Source organism: Agelaius phoeniceus, chromosome 6 (assembly GCF_051311805.1).
Source record: "Agelaius phoeniceus isolate bAgePho1 chromosome 6, bAgePho1.hap1, whole genome shotgun sequence".
NCBI lineage: Eukaryota > Metazoa > Chordata > Aves > Passeriformes > Icteridae > Agelaius > Agelaius phoeniceus.
The window spans coordinates 26,335,117-26,347,806 of record NC_135270.1 but is presented as its reverse complement, the minus strand read 5'-3'; the positions used below and the strand labels follow the sequence as shown (position 1 = coordinate 26,347,806).

The following is a 12,690-nucleotide window of genomic DNA, read 5'->3' as shown; positions in this document are numbered from 1 at the left end:
TGCAGAGAAGATTTGGATCTTATTAAAAGTGTTTAAAGAAATAGGATTAAAAAAGATGATAGTAGTGTTTTGCTCTGTAAGTGAACCCCAAGACAATGCATTTATTACGCCACTTTGAAAATGTATTAAATCTGCATCTTTTGTGTCATGACTTGTCAGGGGAGAGGAAAAGTGAAAAGTTTAATTAAAATAACTTTCCTGACAGTTCAGTCCCACACATAGCAAGAGAATGTGTGTATATATATACATGTGTGTATATATGTAATTTGAATATTATCTATCACAATATAAATATGTATAACATCTCAAAATGTCAGATGAATGCCATTCAGCTGAACAACTTTGTTGACATGTGTTAACACTATAACTGTTTTTTATAAAAAGCAGCTGACATCATTTGGTGTGCACAATGAAAATGCAGGGACCAGGGAGGTGAGGTTACTTCTGGGGGGCTTTGCTAACTTTGGCTGTCACAGAATAATACGTGTAAAAGGACAAACCACAACAAACTTTGTAGTAGCAGGAAAGTGTTTTCATTGCTCGAAAAAAAAATAAAATTCAAACTTTGTCATCACATTAAAAACATTACATGAGAAGTAATAAACATATTTACACTTCTGTTTTGATTATAAATATACATTATATACAAAATAATGTTATAAAACGTAGAAAGTTCAGTGCTTCTGATTTTTTTTAAATTACTGAAATACTAGTCTTCAAAATAAACTACAAACAGACAAACTAAAACCCATATTATTGATTTCTGAAGGTCATCTTCAAAATGGTCCTACGTGGTCAGAGCAGAAGGTCAGTAGTGGACAATATGAAGGGGTCTTGTCTGCACAGTTCAAGGGAGTAGATGGGCTAGTCCAACAGGCTTTACAAGGGCAGGAATATCACTGTCAGAGAGATAGCACAGTCTGTGTTTCCTCCAAGAGATCTTGTTTCTCCCTCCTCATTCTGCCCCATGCCCTGGTCTCATTCATGAGTGTCACGGCACTTTCCACTGGGGTGTCCAATATTATTGCTGTAAATATGTATAGAAGAAAGGAGCTTCTGCCTGCCTCTGGCTGCCAGGGACAGACACAGCATATTTTCCATGTAGCACTGGGTGGGTATGAAAGAAACAGGATGAGCCTAAAACCTTCTAACTTCAATCTCCACCTGTCTTGGCAGAGGGCATCTCAGCGAGTGCTTCACTACTGGGCATTTAGAACCGGGATGAAGAACAAGAGTTGGAGTTTTGCAACCAGATGGAGAAATGGTGGGGGGAGTGAGTGGGTTGTGTCACACTGCTGCTGCTTCTTCAGGAAGTAACAGCTGCAATTTTGAGACTATTTGCAGTAAAAGGTGGCACCTAATTCAGAAACACTACATAAACCCCTGAATTTGTGTCAAAATAAGGCAGGGGGAAGAGAATGAGGAAGGAGAAGAAAAGAAGTAATGTCTATTCACAATCACTGGTAGTGCAAAGGGCATGAAAACAGCTGAGACAGCTCAGCACATAAAGGTTCTAGGAGCTGATTGATTTTAAACGCATTTGTAAGGCCTTATATAGAGCTGGGACCACCTCCTCCCTATCAATGGGGACGAGGCAGTACACATTCCTTATCACAACTTCCCCAAAAATCACGTTCCACATCGTGGCTTGAGTCAATCAGTTCTCCAAAGCATCACCAAATGAGTTGACATGTAAATTCGGTTTTCTTCTTTCCTCCTCCTCTCACCCCTTACACAGTCTCCAGTACATGCAGAAGGAGAGAGGAGATGCAAATGGATGTTTAGCAGGAAGTATCAACTACCTCTGCCCAGTACTGTTCAGGTAACTGCAAAAACGGCAGTCAAGTTTCTGTTTGGGCTTGTTAGATTCTCTTGACACATTATAGGCACTTTTAAACCCAGAAAAAATTGAGACCTCATTTATACTGTATCCATTATCTGCATAGCAATGTGTCTTGCTTCGCACCTTCCATGGCAACATCTGTGACAGTTGTGTGCCTCCTTATCTACCAGCACCTCCCATAACCACAGTTCTGGAAAGCCAGGGGTCTGTCCATGAGGAACTGGCCTCAGCATCTTTTAAAACACCAACATTTTTAACCTCTCTCTTCCCTCTGCCTCCCCTTTTCAATAGCAAATGAGATTTCTGGTATCAAACTTCAAACAAGGGCAGTAAGAACAAAAAGGTGTATTGCATCTTTCAGTAAATTCACAGTCTGTCCAGTTCACTCAGTTCCATCCTCCGCCTGAGAGCAGCAAGTTGCATGTAATTAAAAACAGTCCAATCCAGTTCTGAATTGTAAACAATGCAGCAGGAACATCCATCTACTGGCATCATCAAATCTGAGGTGCAAATGGTCTGATCTTCAGTCTTATACCTGTCAGGAAATAAAACAACACTAGGAATGAGAAGGAATCACAGCATACAGAGTAGTGCAGAACTAACAAACTATAATTCAGCTATGTCAAACCAAAACAATTTAAGCCAAACATTACTGCAGTTTAAATCTCAGTGTTTAATGTTTTCAGTTGGGTCCAGAGGCAAAGAATCACCAGCAAAAATTAAATAGTCATCTGTGGCCTCTCTACCTGGCCTCAGGGGGAGAATGCTTACAAACCTGGGTGCTTAACATTAGGAATCTGTAAAAAAAGTACACGGTATAGTTAAATAGCTTGTGTTTAGAAGCATTAGCCTGAATGGTGTGCAGAGAGATTCTAGGGGTTGTCATTCTGAAAACAGAATAATTTCTGGAGATGCCTGATGTAAATTTGGGAGCCCAGCTTTGCTCAGCAAGATCTTTGAAGATACAGTATTTAGGTCACTTAACGGGAATGAAGTGTCTAGCTGTCATTTGTATCTCTGAATCCTTTCACTTAGTCTTAAACTTTTAATATTGTTGGTTGACTTGTGTTCCAGCTTGCTTTCAAGGGGAAATCTGATATCCACCTTGGAAAGGGAGACTGAATCCTCCAGATCTGACTTCACAGATCACTGCTGTATGGCACAGCAAGCTTCTCTTTCCTACAGGCTGCAATTAGTCCTAAAGATGACCACACCGAAGAAGGCAGGTATTGGAAGTTAAATTGCCTTTAACTTCCACTGAGCCTTTTCCCAAAAGGCTGGTAGTTCTTCAGGAACTATTTGGTTCCTCAATATCTGCTTTTCAAAGTCTTTAAAGTTCAGTGTTAGGCCTTTCCTTTTTTTGTGTATCCAACTTTTCAATATAACATAAAAATTGAGATTTTTTATCAGTAACAGCAATAACTTCTGCTAGAGAGTATTGATCTGGAGCTTACATGCTAAGAGGTTGAAATTACCTTATAACAGACTTCCTAAATGGCTGTTATGCCTATCCACTAACACATCCTGCTACCTTCCATCTTCAGCTAGAAATCTATAGCTTTGCCTGTTTCCACAGAACAAAGATTATCCATTGTAGTCACAGGAAAAAACATGGCTTTACATCAATGGGCCTAAGAACGATTATTATTTCCATTTTTTCTGACCACCTATTTAAGAGGAAATAATCCTACAATGTGCTGAATTTTTATGGGCTGATGTTCTGTGTTTTCATCTACCACTGACTTATCTATGCCCAAAACCTCTGGTTTAATAAAGTCAGAGCAGCTTATTTTTTTATTTTCCCCACTGCATATTCTGTGTGGGCCACAGAAGAGGAGAGGAAAATGCTGGAAGCATCATGATCCCTGGAAATAAAGGAACCTTCTCAGATACAATACTAAAGGATAATTTACCCTTTTACCTTGTGAATTTATGCCTGTCCACCTCTGTACTTACTTACCTCTGTGGCTATGATGCACTCATTCCGTTCTTCTGTTATCACAAAGACGGACTGGTACATTGAATCCCTCGGAGAGCATATCGCTGATATTCTGCATTCTGGCTTTTCACTAAGGCAGGGCAGAGAAAAAAAGAACATTAGCTGATTACTGACAAGCCTGACTCTCAAAATCTACCATGAATATGGAGCGGTGGAATGAGATAGCCATGAAGGTGTGGAAGGGAAGTGCATGGGATCAAGTTTCACACGTTCTGTGTCTGTTGGGATATTATGCTAGAGAAGTGGAAATAAGGAACAGGGAGAGTCTTCCTATGCTCCTGCCATGTCCAGCCTAACAGCAGGTTCCTCAGATCCCTTGGTCTAACAACCACATGCAGATCCCAGTCAAGACCTTCAGCACATGAATCAGAAGACTGATAAGCCACCGAACACCCGCCCTTTTCTCCTTTTGAAAAAGAGTAGCTGTTTTCACTATATCATTCTCCTCAGTAAGCAGACCATCTTGCCTTCTTATAAAGTGAAATACTGATTTTTAATCACTGTATGCCTTTACTGTTGTTCCTCCAAGATCTACTGAAGAAGGAAAGATACTTCTTACTTTCACCACTGGCCTAGCCACTCTGGGTTCCTTCACAGTATCCATACCAGCAGCACCCTGCACAAACACTCAAATTAATTGACTTAGCTAAGGATAGCATTTGGTTGTGACACACATACTCCAGTATGAAGATTCCTGGCTTTGATCTGGTTTGTTTTGTATATTATCTGCTTGAGGTTTCTTATTCCCTCATATGCTCACCTGCTTCTAGACTGATATGAAGATGCGTGGCTTTAAGAAAGACTATAATGGAAACTACATTCTCACCTGTGTAGTCGGAGGGGAGACTTCTCTCCTAAACACTTTTCACTTTTGTAATATTTATCTTCTGGTGTCCCTCTACTTGTCAGGTCTTTTACCAGATTGTAGTCCAGTTTATGGTTCTTGGGTTTGTAGTTTGATTTCTCCAGCCCACAGTCTACTTCAAGGTCTTTATTTTTATTGGTGTTTTTCAGCTGGGAAGCTGGAATGAGATTGTCCTTCTGGAAGTCAGACAGGTTGTTCATTGTCTCCAACTCCTGCTCTGGGTGCATCCTCATCTGCCTGATGACCATTGCTATCATGCAGAACAGTATGAGCAAAGCCACCAGCCCCACCCCCATGGATATAGCAATCCAGGGGACTGGTTTAGGAGGAAGTGTAACGGGCACTGAATAAACTGGCAATTCACAGCGGTTGCCCATGAAGCCAGAAGGACAGTAGCAAACAAAGTTGGCACTATAAAGTCCACTGTAGCATGTGCCTCCATTCTCACATGGCCCAGAAGCACATTCATCTCTGGTTTTGATGTCACAGTTCCTGCCACTGTAGCCTGGCATGCATGTGCAGGTGTAATCGTTGATTAGATCATGACAAGTTCCCCCATTGGAACATGGGTTTCTGGCACAATCATTGATGTTTATCTCACATTTCTGACCAGAGAAACCAGCCCGACAGCGGCACACACGAATCTGCCCAAGGTAAAAGCAACTACCATCTGAGGGAAAAAAATGAAATAAAAATTAGTTTGCAATGCGCTTCACACAGAAATCTAAACCTTTCTCTGGTCAGCATGTTATACTACCTCAAAAAGAGAGAGGTTATTTTACAAAACAACTGCACATCTAGAAGTTCATTCTACTTTACCTAATTGTATCACCGTGCCTTAAAATTACGCCCCTTCTAAATATGTAATAGAGTTAATTTAATTTAACTTCCATCTCCCCCACCATATGATAAACCTCATGTATTGTTTTGTTGCATAGAAAATGCCAGTGCAAGTCCCGCCCCAGCAAGAGACTAAAATTAGGGTGGATGTGGAATAGAGCAGGGGAGAGGGACTAATGTTCTAGAGGAAGAGTAGAGGTCAGATTGGATTTCTATCACTTCTGCACTGAAAAGCACAAATGGGCCAGGGTCATGAGATTTTTTGATAAAAAGACTCACCATTTGCACACGGGTTGCTTGTGCACCTGTCTACTTTTTTTTCACAGTTAGACCCTGTGAAGCCGAAAGGGCAAACGCAAGTGTAGCTGGCCCCTTGATCCTTTTCCAAGCATGTGCCACCGTTGAAGCATGGAGAATCTATACATGTCAGAGCGCTGTGCTCACAGTGAGTGCCATAGTAGCCAGGGGGGCACAGGCAGTGATAACCGTTCTCCATATCCTGCAAAACACAACATTAGGCCACTGTTATTTAATGGAAAGAAATGATAGCTCCCTGCATGCTTAGTTCTGGTCAGCAGCAAGCACTGTTCAGTCTCCTCTCATCCACAGCCTGATGTGGCAAAAGTGACATCAGGAGAGTAAACAACTGCAGGTTGGACTGTGAGGGACAGAGTTGTGGCTCAGCTGTACTCAGTGTACAGGAGTAATCGTGCAGCTACACATGCAGAGCAGATGCAGTTGTAGGGAGCACACAGGTAGCTACACAAAAGCATTGCTAACACCACTACTGTCTGATGACATCCAGAGGTCTTCCCAGACATCTTCCCCGAGCAGGGTAGTATGTGTTGACCTCACAGCTGTGATCAGGCCATTTATCCTCAGTGAGAGAGCCCTTTTTTATTTCATAAGGGTTTAAATTGCTTTAGATTGCCTAAGTCCCACCACTTAAATCATAACAAACTGTTTCTTCTTTCCAAGGGCTATATGTCCAAGGCCTTGGGAGAAGGTAGGTAGGGTCCTGTGCTTTAATCTAAAAATTGCATTGGCTTTAATTTAAACATGCATCAGATTACATTTGATATCTATAATCAATCGGCCTTTACCAATCCATCATTGGTAAGAATCCATCATTAACTGGATCCAAAAACAGGCTGAAACACTAAACTACGAGAATCTAAAAGTGTGGAATTCTGTTTTGCAGAAAGTTTCAGCTGATTGCCCCCATATTGTTTGACACTATCTTCTCATAGCAGAAAGCAACATTTTCTTTAATTTACTATTAAAATACAGACTTAGTGCATTTCTATATGAACGGTGGTTTGAGAAGCTTATTTTTAACAGATCATCAACCCTGGATCTTGCCAAGCTCTCATAATGGCTGCCACAGAAACCCAAGGATCAGTTGACCAGTTCTAATCTAGATGATACATCTCCTCCTGTGACAGACTTCCTCCCCCGACACCTCTCGGAAAGGGTTCAGTATGATAGTTGTGAGCGTCAGTAATGAACCCGCGTCCTATCGAATTCCCATTCTGTTGTTACAGAGCCATTGCTGGAAAGGTACACCGGGGCTTGCTGCACACAAAGGCTTTACATTTAAAATGCCCCTACCGTGCAACTGCCACCGTTCCTACAGGGATTGCTGTCGCACTCGCTGATCTCGTGTTCGCAGTCGACGCCGGTGAAGCCGGGTTTGCACGCGCACGTGTAGCTGCCCTGGCCAGTGTTCATGCAAGTTGCTCCATTTTTGCATGGCCTGTGGTGAGTGCAGTAGTTCAGATCTGCAAAGATACCAGGAATTAGGAGAACAGGTCTTTGACAGGTAGGAAAAGATATACATACAAAAAGGCTGTAGTAAAGAAAAAAGACAGAATTTCCAATGAAGCATTTTGTTTTGGTATCGATGGGAATACTGGAGATTGTTATCTGGGTTATTATCAGTCATAATCAGATTACCATCTATCACTTGAGCTCTGAATTTTGAAAGAGCTGGCAAAAATATAACTTTCTTAGTGTTTTGGTATATTGTCCCTTTTTTGTGGACATAAAACTGTTAGTTGCAATTGGATTTAGGTACCAAACTGGAAAATGTACTTCATAAGAGTGTGTTCTCCGAAACACACACCACAGCACTACGGCCACTTCATGTACAGCATGCTACACACTAAAAGAGTGAGCCCCATCTTTAAAAGGTGTGCTTTTAGGCACATTCTAGAAAGGCAGGGAGGAAAAACCAAAGATGTTTTGGCTTTGAGATTTAAACAAACACTAGAAATCTTTTATTGTTTATTTGCTCTTTTGTTATGGATGTTAGTAGATTAAACTGTCAAATGCCCTGCCAAGCTTTATGGGTTTATTTTTTTTTCCTTTAAATTTGAGACAGAGGTTAAGCATACGTTCATAGGACATAAGTAAGAAAAGCTTTATTATCTCTATTATAGAGTAATTTGAACGCAACTGGTTAATAGATAACTATAAGCAGAAAAAAAATCTGCAACTTTACTTTTCCTGCTTAATTCAGCCTTCACCATCTCAATCCTATAACTGTCCTGGAAACACTTAGCCTGATTTGAGCACTTAATAATCTCAGTGCCAGCAGTGCATATATGGCCTTGAGGACATGACTGCTCAGCTGGCTACGGTTCAGTGATTCAGTGGGTTGAATAGGTGGAAGTGGTCTGGTGTACCTTAAAATGGAACCTGTACTTTTCATTCTTGCTTACATGATTTTTCTCTCATGCTCCAGACTTATCACATGAGTTAACTTCCTTGTATGCAAAATAAGGAAGGACCAAATGATGGTGTTTACTGCTGCTGGAAACTATTTAGTAAACTCTTATACTTGTACAAGGAATAAGTTAAACTTAGCTTGAGCAGGCAGAAAACTTGTCTGTTCAACACTCATCCAGATTGTTAGGTCTTTGTCCAAGAGAAACTTCTTTTGCAAGAGAAAAACTGCAGCTACCAAAAAGGTTTCCTTGTTTTCAAACAAAATTACTACAAGAACTGGTATGTAAGGCTGCAGTGCTACAATCTGATGCCTGTGAAGATGTACCTTGGGGAAATTTAATTCCAGATCCAGTGGGTCAGATTCCTTAGTGTAGTACTAAGGAGTACCCAACCTAGGGGCCGTAAGTGCAAGCTTCAGAACTAACCTTGATCACAGAAGAGGCCACCCCATCCTTCATCACATATGCACTGCCATTGTGTTTTACAAGTCCCGTGGCGGCAGCCTATATGGGGAATGCATTCATCACAGTAGCGGCCTTGCCAACCAGGACGGCAGCTAAAAGAAAAGTCCAATTAAAACATTAATGACATGGAGAAGAGTTTAAGTTTCTATTACAAGGTGACATTTTAACTGATGTTCAGACTGCATTCTACATCTACTCACATGCACTCTCCAGGCTTGTTGCAATATCCATTCTGTTCAGTACATCCAGCCAGACAGATGGCTGTGAAGAGAACATAAAAAAGCATAAATGTTTAGGTAAAAACACATGGCGCTACAGAATACACTTTTAAAGGATAAAAAGCTTTTAAAAAACACTTTATAAAGAGTTTTACATGTTCAAAGCTTTGTTTTAAAACTTCTTGGTACAGGGAGTTCTGGAACAGGAGGAAGTGAATAGGGAGAGCCAACACTTGACAAGTTGTCCTTTATTGACAAGTTACTGTGTTTATGCAACAAACATGAACTCTTGCAACTCTTGCTAGAAAAGCAGCAAGAGAAAGTGGCTTTGGCTTGTGCTAATGAAAGGCTGAAAAAACTCAATGATACCCTGAGCTCAGAGTAAAGGTTGCCGCTACTACACTGCAACACCCATCTCACGTCCTGCAGGAATGGTTGGTGGAAGACTTTGTGCGAACAAGCTGCTACCCTTTTACCTTGCAACAGCTACTGCTATTCAGGGCTATCAGCCAAGGTCCCTTTCCTGCCAGCTCGCTCTTTGCTGCTAAGGCTCGCATAGGTGCAGCACAGCGTTGGGTGGTTGCAGCCAAAGGGGCCAAAGTCCTCAGCGTGCAACTCTGCCTCTCCAGACAGGGAGTGGAGAGGTCGGTATGAAAACACGGCCCGGGCCACGGGAGGCCTCCGTGAGCTTTAGAGGCGCGGCCGACGCCCGCCGCGCTGCCCCCCGCCCGGCTGCCCGTGGCACTCACGCTCGGTGCAGTACTCGCCGGCCCAGCCGGGCAGGCAGGCCAGGCTCCCGTCCGCCGCGCACACGTAGTGCCCGAAGCGGTCGTCGCGGCGCTTGCAGAGGCGGGAGCAGCTCTCGCCGTAGTAGTTCTCGCTGCACACCACGCGGTAGGAGTAGCGCAACTTGGTCAGCGGGTCCTGATGCACGTCCTGCGACCAGTCCTCGCCCACCGACAGCGACCGCTGGATCGACATCTGGCTGATGAGCCACTCCTGCGGGAGCGGCCGGGAGCCTGCGGGAGAACGGGCGCGGGTCAGGGGCTCTGAGCCCGCCGCGTCCCGCTCCGCCGGGCCAGCGGAGCGGGATACCCCGCTCGCACATATGTACACGTACATACACACACATATATACACACATATACATATATATACATATACGCAGGCACGCGTCTGGAGGTTGATGTATGCAAGGGTACAAAAAGGCCACCAGGGTGTGCGAACCCGGGCCAAAGGGACTCAGCCGAGGGGCCTGTGAAAGGAGGGCTGCTGTGAAATATCCTTTTCCTCTCCTCTCAGAAAAACATCCCAAAGCCATTATTCCTTTCCAAAGGGCGGAATTCGAGCAAGGTGTAAAATACAGGAAAAGGCGGACGGGGCTTGCTGGCAGGCTCCCGGCTTTCTCACCGCAGCCCGCCTCGCTTTCCCACGCCAAAAATAAACCGGAGGAAACGCAATTGTGTTGGAGATTAGGCCGGGGCAGAATCAAAGCGGCCCCTGATGGATATCGTTGGGGGACCGGCTCCTGATGGTGGGATAAAGCCGGCCCTGGAGTTATGGCATAAACAGCTGAGCCGGGGGGGCCGCTCGGCCCGGGGGGGACGCACGGGACGGGCCCGGGGCGCTCCCGCCGCGCGGGCGCCCCCTGCCGGCGGCGCGCGCAGTATTCACCTTCCGGCAGGTAGTTGTCGGGCGCGTGCCAGGCCTCGATGATCATGGAGAAGGTTCCCTGCGGGAGAGAAACCAGCGTCAGCCCCGCGCCCCAGCGCGCACCGCCGGACCGAGCCCAGCCCAGCCCAGCCGCGCCCCACCGCGCCACAGCACACCGGCCCTGCCCTGCCCTGCCCTGCCCTGCCCTGCCCTGCCCCGCATTTGCGCTCTCTCCCCGCGGCTACACACTTCCCTCCTTCCCTCCCTCCCTCCCACAGACCACGGATACACATCCCCACCTTCACGCCCCTCAGCCCCTTGCTTTATTTCTCTTAATAACATTAGTTATCCCAAGTGCTTCTGATCTGGATGAGCTTTTTCATTGCGCTTTTTATTTTTATTTTCTTTTTTTCCTTTTTAAAGGAAGTTCTGGAAATAAATCTAAAAGCAAAAGTAGTTGGTTTATATTACAGGCTATCAGCCCACCGCGGCTAGCCTGCTCTTGCCACCCTCCTGCCCACTATCAAAATCGGGTTCAAAGTAGAATCTCACCGGCCACGTGAAGTTAAAGGGCAGCTTAATGGGGCTGTCAAATCTCTCAGTATCCTTGATGCTGAAGGAGTTTATTCCCAGAACCGGGGTGATGATGCTGCCGAAAGTGCAGGAGCCCGGGGAAACCACTGCCTGAAAATGCTTCAAACAAACGCGAAAGAAGGTCCTGCAGTGGGGGGAGCAGGGCTCCCCGCTGGCCAGAGACGCGTGGCTATTCACGAATTCGTGTAGCTCCAGCTGGAAGACGCCGGAGCCGGACACCCTCTGCACAAAGGGGAGACACACAAAATAGCCAAATCAGACCTTACCCGGCTTTGCCATACAAACTTGCTTCCATCACCCACTTTACACTTCGCGAACCCCCTTTTTTTTTTTCTGCCTGTGCGATTACCTGCTGCAAAATCGTTAACAGAAACGTCAAGCCAAAGATGCGCAAGGCTGTCATTCTTGTGTTATTCGAGCTTCCAGTTCTTAGTGGGTTCTTTAGTTTTCTTTCTGTATTCCTCAAATGGACCAAGCAAGCGCTTCTCAGTCGAGGGAGAAAAGAGAGGCGTCACGGCGATTCTCCGGGAGCAACCTGCTCTTCCAAATATTCCCCGAGCACCAGCAGAAATCGGAAGGTAAAATCCAGGTGTCGATCCGTCCCCTTCAGGGAATTAATCCTGCAGCCAGCCGCCGACCTCTGATCGCTGTCGTCGCCTTTATAAACTCCAAAGCCGGGTGGGTTTGGTGAGAGACGCGGAGGGGAGTGCTTACTGTGGAACCGCTCCTCCTTTAACCGGTGCTAACAGCGCTCAGTAAATGGAAAACTTGCTTCGCTTCGAGCTGTTTATATAGTTGCCTCGCATCCTCACAAGCTCATTATGTAAACTGTCAGTCAGACTCACGGGCGATCCCTCCCCTTTTCCATCTTTCCTTTCTGGAAAAAAGAACCAAATGTTGCGGAGAGCCCTCATATCCCGAATTAATACCCTGCTGCCGCCGCCGCCGCCGCCGCTGCTGCCGCGCTGCCCGCCGAGGAGCCGAGCTGATTACGAACGAGCCGAGCATCTGTTGAGATATTTACGGCGCTCACACTGGGAGAGAGAGTTCCCTCGAAAATCAGACGCCTCTCCACAGGGCAGCTTTCTACGGCGGCCGAACAATAGAGGATGAAATGTTTCAAAAATACGCTTGTTAGTTAGTTAGTTTGCTCGTTCCCCGTTGCCCTCCACCCCACGACTCCACGCGTGTGCCCCCTCCCCGCCGTGTCCCGGGCGGCGGGACGGGGCGGCGCGGTGCCCCGCAGCCGCGGCCGGCCGGCGGGCAGGAGCTGCCCTGCCCGGCGGGGGCCGGCCCCGGCTGGAAACCAAAAGTAAAACGGTGTTTGCCCGGCAGGCGGGCACCCGGGGCGGCTCCCGGGGCGCAGCGCCCAGCTCCGGGGCGCCCGTGCCGCAGGCCCGGCCCCATTCCTGACCCCGGCTACCGGAGCCCACCGCGGAAGGGATGGGTGATGGTGGGTGGTGGCAGGGGACGCGGGCACGGCG

At 45.9% G+C, this 12,690-nt stretch overlaps 1 protein-coding gene across 2 annotated transcripts; it reads right to left on the bottom strand.

The window, feature by feature from the left end:
- Nucleotides 1-516: 516 nt before the first annotated feature.
- On the bottom strand, nt 517-12,421 carry DLL4 (delta like canonical Notch ligand 4). Of its 2 annotated transcripts, XM_054635203.2 has the most exons (11): nt 11,556-12,419; nt 11,165-11,428; nt 10,634-10,691; nt 9,709-9,978; nt 8,942-9,002; nt 8,703-8,833; nt 7,159-7,328; nt 5,827-6,046; nt 4,669-5,377; nt 3,804-3,912; nt 517-2,378 (listed from the first exon to the last, which is right to left on the bottom strand). In XM_054635203.2, exons 1-11 carry the CDS (start codon nt 11,607-11,609, stop codon nt 2,373-2,375), a joined length of 2,052 nt encoding a protein of 683 aa, XP_054491178.1. In that variant the 5' UTR covers nt 11,610-12,419; the 3' UTR covers nt 517-2,372. The 2 variants fall into 2 exon arrangements, with proteins under 2 accessions (XP_054491178.1, XP_054491177.1); XM_054635202.2 differs by lacking the exon at nt 517-2,378 and having other exon boundaries at nt 2,459-3,912; nt 11,556-12,421.
- Between the last annotated feature and the right edge of the window lie 269 nt (nt 12,422-12,690).

Excerpts from the sequence above, each read along its gene's own strand:
- DLL4 (XM_054635202.2), bottom strand. The coding sequence starts at position 11,609 with ATGACAGCCTTGCGCATCTTTGGCTTGACGTTTCTGTTAACGATTTTG. Across the intron at positions 11,429-11,555 it reads TGTTAACGATTTTGCAGCAG|AGGGTGTCCGGCTCCGGCGT; the intron begins GTAATCGCACAG and ends CCCTTTGTGCAG. Across the intron at positions 8,834-8,941 it reads AACAAGCCTGGAGAGTGCAT|CTGCCGTCCTGGTTGGCAAG; the intron begins GTGAGTAGATGT and ends CTTTTCTTTTAG.